The sequence below is a fragment of the Dermochelys coriacea genome, chromosome 15 (genome assembly GCF_009764565.3).
Source record: "Dermochelys coriacea isolate rDerCor1 chromosome 15, rDerCor1.pri.v4, whole genome shotgun sequence".
Taxonomy (NCBI): Eukaryota; Metazoa; Chordata; order Testudines; family Dermochelyidae; genus Dermochelys; species Dermochelys coriacea.
In genome coordinates, this window is record NC_050082.1 from 14,825,462 (window position 1) to 14,845,073 (window position 19,612).

Sequence of the window (19,612 nt, forward strand, 5' to 3'; positions counted from 1 at the left end):
GTATTCTGGCCTAGAGATAATGGGTGTGAAAGAATGTGTGAATACAACATCTGACAGAGTATGTTTTGGGGGGGGTTGGCTGATATTTAGTATGTTTTAGGCCTTGTCTACACTACAGAATTACTTTGATTTTACAGAAGTCGATTTTTGGGAACAGATTGTATAAAGTAGAGTGCATGCGTCCACACTAAGCACATTAATTCGACGGTGTGCATCCACAGTACAAGCGACGACATTCCAAGTGGTGCACTGTGGGTAGCTATCCCACAGTTCCTGCAGTCCCTGCTGCCTATTGGAATTCTGGGCTGAGCTCCCAATGCCTGATGGGGCCAAAAATTTGTTGCGCGTGGTTATGGGTAAATGTCGTCAGTCAATCCTCCCTCCGTGAAAGCAATGACAGACAATCATTTTGCGCTCCTTTCCCTGGATTGCCCGAGCAGAAGCTATAGCACGGCAAGCATGGAGCCCGTTCAGCTCACCGCAGCAGTTATGATCATTTGTAAACACCTCCTGCATTATTGTGCAGTTTATGCAGAACCAGAACCTGAAAAACCAGGCGAGGAGGCGATGGCAGCGCGGTGACGAGAGTGATGAGGACATGGACACAGAGATCTCTAAAACCGCGGTCCCTAGCAATTTGGAGATCATGGTATTAATGGGGCAGGCTCATGCCATGGAATGCCGATTCTGGGCCCGGGAAACAAGCACAGACTGGTGGGACCGCATAGTGTTGCAGGTTTTGGATGATTTCCAGTTGCTCCGAAACTTTCGCATGCGTAAGGGCACTTTCATGGAAATTTGTCACTTGCTTTACTGAAGCTGAAGCACAAGAATACCAAGATGAAAGCAGCCCTCACAGTTGAAAAGCAAGTGGTGATAGCCCTGTGGAAGCTTGCAATGCCAGACAGCTACTGGTCAATCGGTAATCAATTTGGGAGTGGGCAAATCTACTCTGGGGGTTACTGTGATGCAAGTAGCCAACGCAGTCATTGAGCTGCTGCTATCAAAGGTAGTGACTCTGGGAAATGTGCAGGTCATAGTAGATGGCTTTGCTGCAATGAGATTCCCTAACTGTGGTGGGGCTATAGATGGAACGTATATCCCTATCTTTGGACCAGACCGCCAGGGCAGCCAGTACATAAACCGCAAGGGGTACTTTTCAATGGTGCTACAAGCACTGGTGGATCACAAGAGACACTTCACCAACATCAACGTGGGATGGCCGGGAAAGGTTCATGATGCTCGCGTCTTCAGGAACTCTGGTCTGTTTAAACAGCTGCAGGAAGGGATTTACTTCCCAGACCAGAAAATAACTGTTGGGGGTGTTGAAATGCTTATAGTTATCCTTGGGACCTAGCCTACCTCTTAATGCCCTGGCTCATGAAGCCGTACACAGGCACCCTGAACAGTAGTAAGGAGCTGTTCAGCTGTAGGCAGAGCAAGTGCAGAATGGTGGTAGTGTGTGCATTTGGACATTTAAAGGGTCACAAGCGCAGTTTACTGACTCGGTTAGACCTCAGCGAAACCAATATTCCCATTGTTATTGCTGCTTGCTGTGTGCTTCACAATCTCTGTGAGAGTAAGGGGGAGATGTTTATGGTGGGGTGGGAGGTTGAGGCAAATCACCTGGCTGCTGATTACGTGCAGCCAGACACCAGGGCGACTAGAAGAGTACAGGAGGGCGCGATGCACGTCAGAGAAGCTTTGAAAACCAGTTTCAGGAATGACAAGGCTACGGTGTGAAAGTTCTGTTTTTCTCCTTGATGGACCCCCACCCCAGGTTCACTCTACTTTCCTGTAAGCTAAGCATCCTCCCTCCCCCCCCCTTCGATCACCGCTTGCAGAGGCAATAAAGTCATTGTTGTTTCACGTTCATGCATTCTTTCTTTATTTATCACACAAATAGGGGGATAACTGCCAAGGTAGCCCGGGTGGGGTGGTGGAGGAGGGAAGGACAAGGCTACACAGCACTTTATTGAATGCCAGCCTTCTGTTGCTTGGGCAGTCCTCTGGGGTGGAGAGGCTGGGTGACCAGAGGCCCCCCCACCGCGTTCTTGGGCATCTGGGCGAGGAGGCTATTGAACTTGGGGAGGAGGGCGGTTGGTTACACCGGGGCTGTAACGATGGTCTGTGCTCCTGCTGCCTTTCCTGCAGCTCAACCATACGTGGGAGCATACGAGTTTGATCCTCCAGCAGCCTGAGCATTGACTCCTGCCTTCTTTCCGCAAGCTGACACCACCTACCATCTTCAGCCCGCCACCTCTCTTCGCGGTCATATTGTGTTTTCCTGCACTGTGAGATTGTCTGCCTCCACATATTTTGCTGTGCTCTGTCAGTGTGGGAGGACAGCATGAGGTCAGAGAACATTTCATCATGAGTACATTATTTTTGCCTTCTAATCTTTGCTAGCCTCTGGGAAGGAGAAACACATGAAGCTGGTGGAGGGGGAAAAAAAAAGGAGAGTGGTAGTTAAAAAGTCACATTTTATAGAACAATGGGTATGCTCTTTCACAGTAAACCTTGCTGTTAACATTACATAGCACATGTGCTTTCATTACAAGGTTGCATTTTGCCTCTTATTGAGGGTATGCCGGTTTGGTGTGAGAGATCACTCATGCAGGGCCAGGCAACAGAATTCGGCTTGCAGGCAGCCATGGTAAGCCACAGTCTTCTGGCTTCTTTATTCTTCATAACATGTGGGAATGGCTTCAAACATCAGTGCCCTCATTTCCCATACAAAGTAGCCATTGGGTTGGCCATTAAAATGGGTTGGCAATTTTAAAAGGAGGGGCTGCAGTTTCCAGGTTCACGTGCAGCAGAAATCCAACTAATCCCCCCTCCCCCAACACACACACACACACACAAAATTCTCTGGGATGATGGCTTCAGCCCTCCCCCCCCCACCACGTGGCTAACAGCGGGGAAGATTTCTGTTCAGCCACAGGCAAACAACCCAGCAGGAACGGGCACCTCTGAATGTCCACTTACTAAAACCACCTTATTTCAACCAGGTGACCATGAATGATATCGCTCTCCTGAGGATAACACAGAGAGATAAAGAACGGATGTTGTTTGAATGCCAGCAAACACGGGGACCATGCGATGCAATGCTTTGTTCTGCAATGATTCCCGACTACGTGCTACTGGCCTGGCATGGTAAAGTGTCCTACCATGGAGGATGGAATAAGGCTGCCCTCCCCAGAAACCTTTTGCAAAGGCTTTGGGAGTACATCCAGGAGAACTTTATGGAGATGTCCCTGGAGGATTTCTGCTCCATCCCCAGACACGTTAACAGACTTTTCCAATAGCTGTACCGGCCGCGAATGCCAGGGCAAATTAATCATTAAACGTGCTTGCTTTTAAACCTTGTATAATATTTACAAAGGTACACTCACCAGAGGTCCCTTCTCCACCTTCAGGGTCCGGGAGCCCGCCTTGGGTGGGTTCGGGGGGTACTGGGTCCAGGTTCAGGGTGATAAACAGATCCTGGCTGTTGGGGAAACCGGTTTCTCCACTTCCTTGCTGTGAGCTATCTATAACCTCCTCCTCCTCATCATCATCTTCCAAGCCCCCAAAACCCGTTTCCATGTTGCCTCCCACTCCTTGGAAAGAGTCAAGCATAGGGTTGGGGTAGTGGTGGCTGCACCCCCTAGAATGGCATGCAGCTCATCATAGAAGCGGCATGTCTAGGGCTCTGAACCAGAACAGCCGTTTGCCTCTGTTTTTTTTGTTCTGTTCTTTCCTGAGCTCCTTAATTTTCACGTGGTACTGCTGCGGGTCCCTCTTATAGCCTCTGTCCTTCATGCCATTGGAGATTTTTTTGAAATATTTTGGCATTTTGTCTTTTCGAATGGACTTCTGCCAGCACAGATTACTCTCCCCATACAGCGATCGGATCCCGTACCTCCTGTTCGGTCCATGCTGGAGCTCTTCGGCGATTCTGGGACTGCATGATCTCCTGTGATGATGAGCTCTGCCTGGTGACCTGTGCGGGTGAGCTCGCCACGCTGGCCAAACAGGAAATGAGATTCAAAAGTTCCCGGGGCCTTTTCTGTACACCTACCCAGTGCATTTGAGTTCAGAGTGCTGTCCAGAGCAGTCACAATGGTGCACTGTGGGATAGCTCCCGGATGCCAATACCGTTGAATTACATCCACACTAACCCTAATTTGAAATGGTGATGTCATTTTCAGTGCTAATCCCCTCGTCGGGCAGGAGTACAGAAATAGCTTTTTAGAGCCCTTTATGTCAACAAAAATGGCTTTGTTGTGTGGATGGGTGCAGGGTTAATTCAATTTAACGCTTCTAAATTCGATATAAACTCGTAGTGTAGACCAGGCTTTAGTCACAGCATCTGTTTACAGTCTAGTAGCAGCCAGGAATCTCTCCCTAAGATGCAACTACTCTCAGTAGTAGGTAGAGCAGAGGTGGGCAAACTACCACATCTGATCCTCCAGACATTTTAATCTGGCCCTCAAGCTCCAGCTGGGAAGCAGGGTCTGGGGCTTTCCCTGTTCTGGCGCTCCAGCCGGGGAGTGGGGTCGGGGTCTTGTCCCACTCTGCACAACTCCCGGAAGCAGCGGAACGACCCCACTCCGGCTCCTACGCCTAGGGGCAGCTAGGGGGCTCAGCACATTGCCCCCACCCTCAGCGCCACCCCTCAGCTCCCATCAGCAGGGAACTGCAGCCAATGGGAACTGCAGGGGCGGTGTCTGCACACAGGGCAGTGCCCAGAACCACCTGGCCGTGCCTCCACATAGGAGCCAGAGGGGGGCATGCCGCTGTTTCTGGGAGCTGCTTGAGGTAAACACTGCCCAGAGCCTGCTCCCCATACTCCCTCCCATGCCCCAACCCCCTGCCCCAGCCCTGATCCCCCTCAGTCCCAGCCTGGAGCATCCTCCTGCACCCCCAACTCCTCATCCCCAGCCCCACCTCAGAACCCACACCCCCAGCTGGAGCCCTCATGCACTCCTGCACTCCAACCATCAATTTTGTGAGCATTCATGGCCTGCCATACAATTTCCATACCCAGATGTGGTCCTTGGGCCAAAAAGTTTGCCCACCCCTGAGGTAGGGCCATATTTAAGAGAATAGTCGTGGACCTCAAGTTCTCAGAATGCTTCCTCTTCTGTTCAGCTTCACTTCTATTAACCAAGGTGAGCATAAGCCAACTGTCTTTCATCCAGGTTTCTATCTCTGACATCCAAAGAGCAAAAGAACCACTTAGTGTGGTAGAGGTGAAAAGAATATATAGCGCTGAGCTATCAGCATATTGATCCTCTTACATCTCTCAGTCCCTAGTTATATATAAGCACTGAAGAAAGGAGGTTTCAAGATTGATTCTTGAGGTACATCATAACTTACAGCCTTCAGGCAGAAGGCCAGTTTTCTGCTCAGCAGTCGCTGGGATTTTTCTGTAAGAAATGAATGGAACAACTTTTAAAACTGTTCTGTCCTTTGTCCCGTGGTCGTCAGTGAATCTCATGTTCAACAATAAAGGCAGGCGTGTCAGAATTTATTTTTTGTTGGGTTTTTTTGTTGTTTTTTTGGGAGGTGCTTTTTTGTAATTTCAGTGGTTGATATCAATGTTTGTTTCTTTATTTATATCAATTCAAATGTTTATAGTTGCAGGAAATTATGGGAAATCAGCTAATTAATGACAGTAGACACCAAGATTCAAAAAATTTAAAGCTTTATAACCATTAAAGCACACATTGGTAACATCACATGTCAAAAGTATCCTTAATTCAAACTCTTTAAGTCCTCAAGCAGCATTTTTCTTACTTTGCCAATCTGTAAATTTCTGTTATCGATGGAAATATTTTTTCATCAGTTTGTTTCTATACAGTGAAATCAACATTTACCAATAAAAATCTAATCCTTCCAAGCTTAAATATAGGGTATGGGTTTTTTTTGTTTTTTGTTTTTTTAGAAGTGTCTAAGTGACATAGGTGGGTAAGTCTTATTGCAAGTCAGCATGACTTGTGTTTCTGTATCACTTAGGCCCTTTTGAAAATCCCATCCATAAAAAGCAGCTGAAAGATCTAGTAGTATGTGTAAAGAAGCCTGTTAATTGCCACTAAAACTGATGCTGTTTCTCTGCTGTGGCCAGATCTAAAGTCTGTCTAGGATCCAAACGCTTGGAAGATTAAGATCTGTTGGATTTGGTTGGCCATCACTTTCTCAGTGACCACTTCCAGAAAGAATAGGTCAGATCTTTGGTGATAATTGGCAAGAACACTAATAACAAAGAATAGTTCTTTGAGTACATGCCAAATGAAAGCATGTTTATTCACTGGAAACTTTATCTCCCCTAGGGAGACCATAATTATCCCTCCCAATAATAAGTTCAAACTTTCTTCACTGGCTTTCTCTGGCCTAACAGACTATAGCTCTAACTCAGATGTTTGGGTGGACTTCAGTGCCTCCATAATTTCAAAATTGGATGATAGTAAGAGATGGAAAGTGGTTTGTTTTTGTTTCTCTTTCCTTTGACATCGCTTCCCAGCTGTGGAGAGACTGTCCTTAAACAAATTGTTCTTGTTTCTGAGATATATTGAAAGCCCCTTGCTGTGAGAGAGTTTCAACTTGGACCTGGTGAAGACAACTGGAGTTAATCAGACTAATCACATGGAATAGTTTCTCATGTCAAGATTTTGTGGATGCTGTAAAGGAGAAGCCAGACATCTTGTTTCTTGCGGCTCTGGCATAAGAATGTTCTATTTCAGTTATTCATATTCCATGTTGGTACATCTGTCTACAACATTCCAGTGTCCTCTTATTTCTGTCTCAAGTTGCTGGTTAATAATGATGGCCTATGAGGCTTATGCGGAGAGAGGAGGCTCCTAAAGAATAAGAACATGGGTGGTTTTGTGCAGTAGATGATTATAGTGCTCTACTATGCTGTACATACTGATTCAGAGGCAGTGTCATAAAACAGTTGCTGGGCTCCTCCTCAGAGCTTGCTGCACTTCAGTGTCAGACAAAATTATTTGTGTTTATAGGTGTAGCTTGTAACAGGACATTAATAGAATTTTCTTTTAGCAGATTTCAGATAGTCAAGTTTTAGAATTTTCCATGATAGCGTAAGATTATCTTCTTGTTCATTTGGAAACAAATAAACGTATTCAAGTTTTTAGACTCAGTTGTTGTACCTAAATCGTATACAAATGTTTTTTTTCTGGAATTTGTTTAATTCAGTCTACTTATTTTGATATTTTTCACAAAATATTGAAAAATATTTTGTTGCTGGTAAAGTAAATAGAATTGAGTTAGAATCTCTGTTGCATGGTAAAATAATTCATCTGAGGTTTTTCTGTGGGTATATTTTAAGTACTGGCAACTTGCAATTAGATTTGCAGTGTAAAATATGTAATTAGTTCATCTCCCAGTTTTCCCTTTTCTCTAAATTAGCAGCTGTCATTGCAGCACCTTGCTTCATGCTTAGTTGGAGGGCAAGTAGCTCCCTTTATGGCAGATACTGATGTAGTAGCCTGTGTTAAGTGCCATGAAGTAGATTAAGTACTGCAAATCGGCATGCCCAGTTTTCTCTGGAATTTAACAGCCCTGAATGTACCACGACACAGTAAAACATTTCTTAAATATTGTATTTTGAATGTCTCTGCATATCTGACTGCTTTGAAACAGTGAAATATATAGTAAAAGGATACAAGTTTTCTGCCAAAGATGAATGCTGAGAGATACATTTTAAATACTGTAGACATTCTTGATTTTTGCAGGTGGAAGATTAGTGGCAGTTATTTCACAACTAATTCAGTAATACACAGTTTTCTTTCCTGTCAGTGTAGATATGGCAGACTCATTCTTAGGCTGCATTCAGTGATGTCTGGCCTCTTGCTCTGAGATAATGATAATGGGGTGAGGGGAAAGCCTGAGTACTCTAGTAAATTAAATTACTGAATGGAATTTTTTCATTATTCACAGAACACATATACTTGTGCTGTAATGTCGTTTTGTATGAAATTGCTGTAAATATTTTTACACATAAATGTAAAAAGATCATGTAATTATATAATTAAGTTTTAAAAATTGCTATAGTAAGACTTTCTTGGATTTTAAATAGCACAATTCATTTATGAGACCTAAATAAAATAGAATATACAAATTAATCTTGTCCCCTTTTTCTTTTGGACGCTCCAAAATGTGTGTGCTACCCCAAGGAAATGTTAGTTGGGCTTGAAAATTTAGTAGACATATCAGCTGAAGAACTATCTGCTAGCTGAAGGTAGATAGAAAAGATGATGGGGATTGTGCAAGAGGTGAAGAGCTCTGTTACTCTAACCCTTTTTGTGTGTGGTCATCCTCCAAGTATCTCCAGTGCCTGCCCTTGATTCTGCTTGCAGCTTTTCCAAGGGTATGGAGTCATAGTTATGAAACTGACCAGTGCCTTGATATCACTTTTCTGCTATTTGGCCTATCTAAGAAAAGCAGCAGAGGCACTGGAGCAATCTTTCTGCAGACTGAGGAAATCAGCACTGCATTTCACATTTGGAAGGTTGGCTTTACAACCGTAATGGTGAGAAACTTAATTTCTTTTTTTTTAATGGAAGCTTAATTTCTGCAGAAACTGATCGGCTTTCATTGAGGGATGAAATATAGTATTATGTTTAACTTCATAAAGGGGACTTAAAAAAGAGGAAACTAGGCAAAAGGCCCTAAAATCAAATGTAAAGAAGTTGAAATCCTTAGGTTTGTCATAGATACTACTCTAAGGAAGCAGTAATAGTGTCAGAAGGCATATAAACCTCTAAACAAGAAAGGGAATCAGGAAGGCAATAAGTAAATCAGTATGGCTAAATAGAAAGGTTCCGGAGGTTAAAGCTAGATATCCTTCAGAAAATGGAAAGCCTAATGAAATCAATTAAAAGGAGTATAAGCTACAGCAGGCAAAAAGTAAGAAGAAATTTGGGAGAGTAAAGATGGAATTTTAGTAGCAAATAGCTAAAGGTATAGAAACAAATAAGAAATTATTTATGTATGATGCTGGAAGTTTGCATGAGAATTTGATAGGTCTCCTGGAGAAAGGAGATCAAATAAGAAAGAGACAAACATTTAGAGAAGCTAACTGATTCCTTTGTATCAGTCTTCATAACAGAATGGCGAGATGATGTAACTTTTTTCTGGTAGCAGTGGTAAGGCACATTCAGAGATTGAGATGTCACAAAAGGAGTTTCTGGAACAAATGAACTGAAAGCAACAAGTCACCTGGTCCCAGACACCCAATGTTAAGAAGGAATTTAAGAAGTAAATGCTTGAGCTACTAGTAAAAATGACTTCTCTTTCAAATAAGCTGCTATGTCAGATGGTAGCCAGTATTGCAATTCTATTTTTAAAAAGTGCTAGAGGCAATCTGAGGAATTAGACCAGTAAGCCTTTCTCAGTAGTTGATAAATTGGTTAAAATAATAATCTTAAATAGAATTCTAACAGCTAGAAGAGCCAGCTCTGATGGAGCCTAACAATCACAGCTTCTGTAAAGGAAAACCCTGCCTCCTGAATCTAGAATTCTTCAACTTTTTTGAACAGGACAGTAAAATAGTGGATAAAAGACAACTTACTGACCCAATTTATATGGACTTTTTCAAAAGGGTTTTAATAGAATCCTTCACAAGAGGGTAAAGCAACTAAGTAGACATGGTGTGAAAGACAATATACAATAATGAATCAGAAACTGCCTAAAAGATGGAAAACAGAGTAAGGATAATTGGTCAATTTTATCATGAGCAAATGTCATCAGAAGGGTGTCAGAAGTTTCTATACTAGAACTGGTGTTTAATGATCTGGAAAAAGGGAAGACCAGTGAGGTGGCAAAATTTGCAGATTATTTAGGTTAGTCCAGACTAGGAGACTACTATGGAACTTCAGAAGGACCCAACAGAGCTAGGTGAATGGTCAACATAATGGCAGATGGAATTCAAAGTTGAGAAATTCAGAGTAATACCCATTTTGGGGAAACTATTTGAACTGCTCACCTTAGTGGGTTCTGAATTATGTGCATCAACTCGGGGGGGTGGGGGAGGAGCAAGAATCATGCATCAGTAATCAATAAAATGAACAAAATGGTAGAATGTATAAGGAATGGGAAGAAGAATAATATACCTGGTCTAATGCATCAGTAATCAATAAAATGAACAAATACATGCATCAGTAATGCATGAACAAATACATGCATCAGTAATCAATAAAATGAACAAAATGATAGCGTATAAGGAATGGGACTAAGAATAAAAACACCTGGAATACTGTGTGCAGTTCTGGTCATCCCGTCTCAAAAAGGATGCATCGGTAATTGAGGGGGTTTAGAGATGAACTACAAGAAGAATTAGGGGTATTGGAAAACTCATGTGAAGAGAGTAAAAATATTGCTACTGTTCTTGAGGAGACACATAAGAGGGGACATGATAAAAGGAAACAAAATAATGAATGATATAGAGAAGATTTATCTGGGAATTTCTATTTATTCTTTCTCCCAGTATAGGAACAGGTGGACATCAAAGAAATTAGAGAATGGTAAATTCAAAACTGATAAAAGGAAATACTGTTGTACATAATGCACAATCAGACTGGAATTCCTTGCTTCAAGAAATCATTGAGGCAAGAGCTTAGTGGGAATTCTTTTTTAAAGGATTAGACATTTTTATAGATAACTCTAGCTATTGCTGTTGTAAGAGTAAATATTAAAAAGACAGATTTGGAAGGGATATAAGCCCTCAATCTTTGGGGAGTAACTCAATCTCTAATTATTGGCAATAACTCTCCCTGGGGGCAGATTATCACATTACTGCCTACTGCAGAGTTTCTTCCTCTGAAGCAGCTGGTATTGGTCACTGTTGGAGATAAGGTACTGGAATACATAGGCCACTGGTCTGATCTGGCATGGTAACTCCTACGCTTCACATTTGCAGGGAAAGCTTCACATTCACCACTGGCAAGTATCTTACAATAGTGACAACTGGATGCCATAAGTGGATGAAAGAAGTGGAGAGGAGGACAGGTGAGGGTCAAGGTAACCTTAAAACAACCATATCTTAGCACAGTGAACATTAGTTATGGCGTGTCATCTACCTACCCATTGTCAGCTAGTACTGTTTTGTCCAGCCAAATCCAGGGTAGAAGACACCTTTTCCGCAAAGGTGCCTAAGTTATCTTTGGCAAAGACCCTGACTACTCTGGAGGTAGGGGAGGAATCTTCTACTGAGTCATATATTCCTTCTTCCTCTTAATTTTGTAGAACCATTGGATGCCTTATGGCAAAAGACTGCCCCAACTTTCAGATCTCTCTGGGGAAAGCAGAGAGGCATGTCCAGAATTTGACAGTTGAGACCAACTACCCTAATGCCTCAAAGAGGCAGATCTCTTCCTACTCAGTCTGACTGTGACACCTGGTGCAGAGGTTATGGGGGATGCCTGACAAACGCTGCTGGGGGAGTAGTAAGCCCCACTACCTGCCTAAAATCACAGTAGTTTTGGAGCTTGGAAGAGGGGTGAGAAGGGCCTGGTCACTCTCTCTTAAACTGCAGGTCAGAGTTCAGGAGGGCAACTGAGTCAGGGTTAAATCCAGGAACAAAGTGTGAATACTTGTTTCTCCCCTCCCTCCCCAAATCAGAGAGTATTCTGTTCTTGATCACTTTCCTCAGCTTCTGGTACTACTTTATAGGATAGGCTGCCTGTCTGGGGAGAAGGGCTTTTCTTTTGGGCATGTTCCTGACTTTTGAGGCTGAAAGTTGTATGGGACAAGCGGGGGCCAGATTAGGACTGCCACAGAAGGGACCAGATCTGCTTTGCAGTTACTTTGAAGCTCTGTGTGCTACAGCTTTCCTTTGCTGCCATCATTACAGCCAAAGTTCCTGTTTCACCCTGAGATAGCAGAAGATGGGTAGACTGCTGAATACCCAAAGACTAGCAATCTTTTGTGGGGTAGAGCTAACAGTGCAGTGAGAAACCTTGGCCCTGGTTGGGCTCCATGTAGGATAAGAGTTAAAATAAATCTTTGGCCCTTATCTTATTAAAATGTAAATACTTATTGTATTACTTCAAGTAGTGCATGGTAATTTGTTTTTGTAGTAATGCAAAATTGCACAAAGACAAATGTTTGAATTAATAGATATGCTCAGGAGGGCCTATGGAATGTATATTCATGTTTGTGCTGGCTCAGTATTGAAAACTTCACTGCTGCAGGGCAGAAAATCTTACATACTTCATGATTGTGTGATTAAAAGCGAACTTTTTTTCTCCTCAAACACACTTACATTTTAGAAATTCAAAAAATATAATCAATCCTGTTAAAAAAAAGTATGGGGCTTGAATGTAGTCTGAATTTTAAGTGTTCTCATGCTTCTAGTGTTTACTTGTCCAGTAAGTGCTAGTGAAGATTCAGTATACGTTTTTCACTGGAATTAAAAAATCCAGTTTATATACTATTGGCTTTCACAAAAAGAAAAGGAGTACTTGTGGCACCTTAGAGACTAACAAATTTATTTAAGCATAAGCTTTCGTGAGCTACAGCTCACTTCATCGGAGTAACCTGTGTGGAGGATGGTGGAAGGAGGAGCTGCAATAATTACATACATCAATAGATGATTCAAATATGCTGAATTCTATTTTTTTATTTTTATTTTGTATCCTCTGGGAGAAATGTAAAATTATGTGAGATGGGTGTTCCTATGGTTATGTAATATGTATATGTAATTGGAATAACTGGAGCCTCAAGCCTGAGATTTTTTTAGAAGCTAGTACTCTTCAATGGCTCTGTTTTCAGAGTTATTGATAAGCCTATTAGCATTTCTATGTGGTACACCTAGATAACAGTTTCAAAGAGAGGAAGAAGCAGAACTGTATCAAAAAACCAGGGCTCCAGTTCTAGAATATTTTTGGTTTTATACTTTCATATTTGCAATAAAAACATCAGCTTTGATGGTGCTCTGTTGCTCTGGAGAAGTGATTGGTGCTAATACTAAATATACTATATTAAAAGTTGCTAGTTAATACTAGACTGCTAATGTTTTTATCTTTAGTCCGTTTTATTTTTGCTCTATAGTTACACAATTAGACCCTGTTTCACAGGTGTTGAGCACCTGTTGCTCTTCTTGAAGCTAATGAACTGAGAGTGCTTGGCACTTTTGAAAATTTATGCTCCTGATATATTTATGAAATAGTATTGAAAGTTTTTGCATTAATCTGGAAACAAATGTAAATATCTAAAGTTGAACTTTAAACTTTCTTCTCTAAATATGAATTTACCAATTTTTCTGTGCTGCTATCTGTTCATCTCTTCCCTGTCCTTTCCCAACAGCTTTATATAAGGAATGGATAAAAAAAAGAATTTATTATGAAAACACTTTCTCTCTCACAACAATTCCTTTTACTTTTTAAATCTAAACAGGGTAGATTAATGTTAACTATATAGTTTAGCATTAGTCAATTTCTTTCTGAATGCAAAACTACAGTATTTAATTTCAAATTTCACAAAGGAGCTTAAAGGACAGCTTAATAGCTATCTCTAAAAATAGCCTATTAAAGTTTTTAAAATGCAAACTTAAGTGAACAGTGTTTGGCTAATGTCTATAAACTGAAGTCTGTTTAAATGAGACAAATTTATCTTAAATACAAACATTTTCAGACATTCCTTTCTTCTAAAGCAGACACTGATTCTATAAAGCAATGCTTATAAAAATGGTTTAAGTAATATAATCCTTCACATTGAAGTTTTATCTTCAAAGTTGATGTGAACAGGTGGGAAGTTAACATTAGACATTTAAGGTTTTGGACAAAAAAGCACATTCAGTGATGTAACGAAACTTGATTCAATTTTAGATAGAAAGTTTGCAAATACTCTTTCAGAAGTGTGAAATATTTTTTTCCATGACACTTTTGTCATCTTCCATTCATTAGTCTCTGAGAAGGAAATATGTATACAGACAAATAATAAAAACTAACTCCTTTTATGCAATAGAACCAACTAATACTAGAAAATAAAATATTTTGAATAAGTGTAGAAGGCTGACAAATCTAAATTAAAAATTTTGAGTAACTTTTGTAGCAAATCCATGAAACAACTCTGTGTGGTACCATCGGTAGAATACAGTATTATTTTTTTTTCTTACAAGCTTAGTCTTAAGTTTAATCTTTTTACAGTGAAAGTTGGCCTAAATGTCAGTGTTTCAGAGATACCTAGGATTGAGTTAAATGAAGACTGAATCAAAAGGATAAATGTATTTGTTAAGGATCAATTTCCAATTTTCCCAAGAATGGCTTGACCCGCTGGAATTATTTTCAGTTTTCCTATCATAGTTATTAGCAGTGTCATTCTATATTTCAGTGGGTTTCTTATCACTGGACATGCCCTTGGAGTCTTGTTGCCAAGGTAGCACTAGGCTACAGATAACAGATCTTGCTCTAAACTCCCAATCAGACGTTTATTTAGTTTTCTGTATAATTACTTAAATAAATGACGGGCTGATTGGGAGTTTAGAACAGTGTGTGTCACCTGTAGCTTTGTAGATTGTGTGTATATAACTTCTTAACTATTAGATTTCAAAACTCCCTGTGTGGAGTGAATATTTTTCCCACACCATCTTCCCTAAGGATCCATGCTGGGCTGCAAGGCAAGGCGAGGTGAAGAAGAAGCTGGGGAAGGAGGACTGAGGGTGCTGACAGACTAGGCAGTTTATCTCTGGTTGTGTGAGGAAACAGCCTTCTCTATGGGCGAGACCACTGCCAGGAATTGGGTTCCTTCCCAGTGGCAGCTGCAACATGTTCTCACTTGTTCCAGTTCTGCTCCATAAGAAAGACATGAGGAGTAGAAATGGTGGGTGAACATGCTGCCATTGCTGGTGGTTGAAGGAGCTAAGTTTTAGTAGTAGGCCCATCCTACTTGAGCATGAGTTAATGAGGAATGGGGTACATGTCAGAGGCCCAGCTTACTAGTGAGGATGCGTTCTGTCAGCCCCAAATGTGGAGCTGTGTATGCTTTTGCACAGTACATTGTCAGAAGGGTTCCCTAAGGCTAGGCTTTTAAAAAAGAAATGAAAGTAAAGGTTGTAAAAGGGGGAAAGTCTGTTTTAAAAAATTGCATTATAAAACTACTTGGGTTATAAATATTACTTGTCTAACTGAAACTTGCTCAACTGAGATCAATATAGATTAGATATTTGCAAAATATTTAATACTCACCTTTTAAAAAAAGATTCTAATATTAAGGAATGTAGTATTAAATATATAAAGGTATTCAAATCCAACCAGAGCTGGAAATTGGAATAACATGTGTAAAATTAGGAACATTGTTCAGTAGTTGCAAAATATCTGCATTTAAAATTATCATGATACAGTTAAAGAGCACTCACAGCCATATGCTTGCATCAACTTGTAAAGCTGAACATTAACAGGAAAAAAAGGTTTGTTTATCTGTCATCTTTGAATGTGTTTAAAGTATTAGTAATTAGGTTCATTGCAACTATGAATAATACATACAAACCATTACAGGAAGAAGGTTTGCACTACATATAATGAAGATGAACTCTATTCCAGTTTACTAACAATGATAAACTATCTTAAGAACTCAAGGGTATAGACTAGCAGTTTCCACCTGAGAATCCCAAAAGAACTTTGAACACTTATTATTTCTCACAGAACCCTTGTGAGGATTGGTATGCTAAATATTGCCCCCATTTTGCAGGTAGGCATCCTAGTTTTTCCTGTGATGAAAGCTAGTGGTGGTCTACAAGTTCTCTTCTTCAGGAGGCAGTCACAGTAAATCTAGTCTGGAGAAAATGTAAACAGTTGATGATGATGGTGCTTTCTCATTGAAGAAGTGAGCTGCTGTATGGAATTTTTTTGTCAATTTAATTAATACTTGTAGACTGTCATTTCTGAAGATGAAGATCCTTATCCACTGAAATAGACAGCATGGGCATCATCAGCATAAGCTTTTTCAGCAATGATCTGAGAGAGGAATGAGGTAGCTGTGGTAAGGGGTAGAGACCGTCTTAAGAACTGAGTAGATGTTTCAGTCCTTGGCCTATTTTTTGAGACTCCCAACAAGAATTCCAACTATGGTAATTTTGTAATGTTTATGCTAGTCCACTGTGCAATGGACTGAGACCACCATCTTATTTCGCAGTAAGTATCCATTTCTACTTGAGCCAACCCAGGCTGTGTTTGAATCAGTTTAGAGGTGAAAGTGGCCAGGTGTTCAATCTAATGCCCCAAGATAGAGCTTTATGTTTACTAGTATTAAGTTAATAATTTAAGTTGCAAGCTCCTTAAGGTAGGGACTCTGTCTTCTGTTGTATATGCTGACAAATAAGCTGTTGGTGAAAACATTAAGGGACTGGAAAATCCATGTACCTATTTCAACAATTTTAATATTAAAGTCCTTCATTGTCTTAGAATACATGTCTAGTAAAGAGGCTCTGGTATGTTCCTATGTAAATTCTGTGACTCTTTTGTAATAATCACTCAAAGGGGCCACATTTCTGTGTGTGAGACATAGTATTAACTTGGCATTCAATAGATTCTCTGTGTAGTTACATTATTCACATTACTACCAATATGCTGCAGAGGCAAATGTGCACCCACTCATACAACTAGAGTAGCGTTATCACTCGGGTTGCCAATGTAAGAAAAAAATAAAAATAAAAAAATCCTGTTACACTGAATTGCACAGGGGTGAAACAAAGTTTGAGACAATGTAATTGGTCACAAGTCAGTTTCCTTTATACTAGCTTCCACTTCATTTGTGCTTTTGTGAATTTACACAGGCTTTGTGGCAATAACAGAAATGAATACTTAGTAATTACATTAGTGTGATGAGATCCTTAGATATGAAGGGAGAAAAATGACTATATGCAAGATGTACACTAAAGAGGAAACTGATTACATCTTTACCACATATACCCTGCTTTTTCCACCTTGCCTTCGTACAGTACAAGGTAGTACTGTCTGAAAGGCAGAATTCTATTTTTACTTTTTTTCTTTTTTTTTTTTTAATCTAATCTAAACTTCTTGCCCAACTTGCTAGGAAAATTTTCAAGAAATGTAAATGAAATTATTAAACTACAGCATATCAAAATTTGATGTTTTGAATTGATAAAAATTAGTGATTCTGTGAAAGAAAAGAAGGAATTTCTGCTTTCTGGGAGAATAAATATGGTTATCTGACTTTGTGTTCATCTGAAAAAGCAAAAACATCAGTACTGTTTATTAAAGCTTGAGAATGAAATGTGTGTTTCATAAATAGAAAATGTTATATATTTAAGCAACATCAATTGCCTAATACTGATCATGAACTATTCCTAAAACAATTTGCTTCCTCTTTCTCTGTCACATATCTGCCATCCATGAGCTGTGAAATAAGTGTAGGCTCTTTATTGTGAGAGAACAAATACAGAGGGGGAAGTAGGTGGTCTGTGTACAGTGATGAAATGAACCAGCCTAAGATTTCTTCTGTTCATTCCTAAATAGGCTCATTCAGTCTTCAAAATTTGTGGTTCAGTCTGATGTATTCACATAAGAGGGCTGAATTAAGGTTGTATTGGTAATGGTAACCTAAACTGAGTATCTTGTAAGTGCTTGATTTTTGCAAACATAACGTTCATTTCATGTAGTGTGTTATATGCAGTAGTACTGTAGTGTCTGAAATCCCCCCCCTCCCCACCACCACCCAAGTAATCTCTCTTGGGGTAGGAGAGTGGTTCAAATAGCCAGCCATTTTCAGGAATTCCTTTTGAGGTCCTTTCTCCTGAGCATCTCCTCTATGTAGCTCTACTCCACCTGATCAAAAGATATTCAGGCTTCTCAGCAGAGTGGGCTTACTGATGAGAACCTCAAGGAACTTTCTGATTGTTTGTTTATGAAAAATTTGTTGCACCTGTTGATTGGGTGGCCTAAATTTTAGCAGCTCTCTCTGATATAACACAACTTGTTTAACCCTCATTGTTTTAATTGGAATTAAAAACAGAACAAAAAATCCTACTGTGGAACCATTTCTGTTTGTCTTAGGGTTTTCAGAGGTTTTTACAAAATTAATTTTTGACCAAATTATGAGTTAACTGTCCCCCTTGATTACACATTTTCTTCTGTTATTTGTCATTTTTAATAATAGGAGCATAGAAAGCATCCTGCAGTTTGTAAATATATATCTTTTTGCAGCACAATATAAAACTGGATTTTAGAAAATCATAAGTTTCATTGAGACTTCTTGTTTGCCATCTCAATACATAAAGCATAATTTGTAGACATTAGGCACTCATGCTCTCAAAAGCTCAGGCTGGTGTATTTTCATCACTTTACCTGTTTAGAAACATAGGTCACTGAACACATTACCGGGGTTCTCTGCTCCATGGTCTGGCTTTGTATTGAATGAAGTCCAATTCAAGAATTTTTTCCTCATACTCAGAGCCTTGTTTGGGATTGTATCTTTCTGCGTGTGAAAACGTCTCTCTCCTACAATCAAGACCTTCCATGACAGCTGCATTTCATTGGAACACTGAAAATTTTGATCAGTGAAAGAGGCTTGTGAGTGTGGGAGACTTTTTTTTTTTAACAGAAGTTGGACCTATGTTGTGAAACTCGTAGCTGCTTCAAGAGAGAATTGCCATAGACTTTTCCATGTTCAGAACTAATTGCAAACCTCAACTCTTTGACAGACCTATCTTTCAGTAAGGTCTTTATGCTCACAAAATAAAATAACCCTAATCCTACTTTTCTTACAGGCTGATAAGAAAGAAAGAAAGAAAGAAAGAAAGAGAAAGAAAGAAATACTTCCTGGTGATTGATTATAATTTTAAATACATGGGAATAACTCAGATACTCTGTAAAAGCAGCAAGGACTCTTTGCCGCTTTTACAGATCCAAACTAACACGGCTACCCCTGTGATATCAGATACTCTGGTGAGAGAACCCAGTTTTATCTAACAGTTGCTGCAATACAACCAAGTATTTGTTGAAAAATTAAAATGCATCTCATATTGACCATCATACACTTCATGAGTGTAAAAGGGATGTGCAGTCCCTAGATTCTGCAGAATTCTTATTCTTGCTTTGTGGACTAAGTGGATTTAATATTCTGTGCAATTTAATGTTGTAAATTCCTCTTCCAGTTCTGCCTATGATAACATCAACAAAGTTCGAGTAGCTATAAAGAAAATCAGCCCTTTTGAGCACCAGACGTATTGCCAGAGAACTCTGAGAGAGATCAAAATCCTCCTGCGCTTCAGACATGAGAATATTATTGGAATCAATGACATTATTAGAGCTCCAACTATTGAGCAAATGAAAGATGTGTATCCTTTAAAGGTGTAAGATGGTATAGATAATGATGGATTGCACTTTTTTCTCTTGGATAGTTCTGGTTCTCTGCTTTACATGTTGAGGCAGTTACACTTTATTTTTCATTCATCCTTCATCATGCTATTAAATTGTGATAAGAATTTACCTGCTGTGCTCTGGTAAACTGAAAGGAAAGCTTTGTCACGTTAGTAAAACTTGAGTTCTGTTTGCAATCTGTAATGACGTTATTACCAATATATATATCTCATCCTACAACCATTATAAAAAAAAGTTAAATACCTTCTTCTAGTTGACTTATTTATTCC

General features: G+C 40.1%; 1 protein-coding gene and 1 long non-coding RNA gene across 2 annotated transcripts in view; one reads left to right on the top strand and one right to left on the bottom strand.

Annotated features, from left to right (window-relative positions):
* Positions 1-19,612, bottom strand: part of LOC122456817 — a 61,716-nt gene that overhangs the window by 39,053 nt on the left and 3,051 nt on the right. The window lies entirely within an intron of this gene.
* MAPK1 (mitogen-activated protein kinase 1) overlaps positions 1-19,612 on the top strand; it is a 49,922-nt gene that overhangs the window by 8,185 nt on the left and 22,125 nt on the right. Inside the window, 1 exon segment of the mRNA XM_038373291.2 lies at positions 19,118-19,300. Coding sequence (XP_038229219.1) covers positions 19,118-19,300 — 183 coding nt within the window.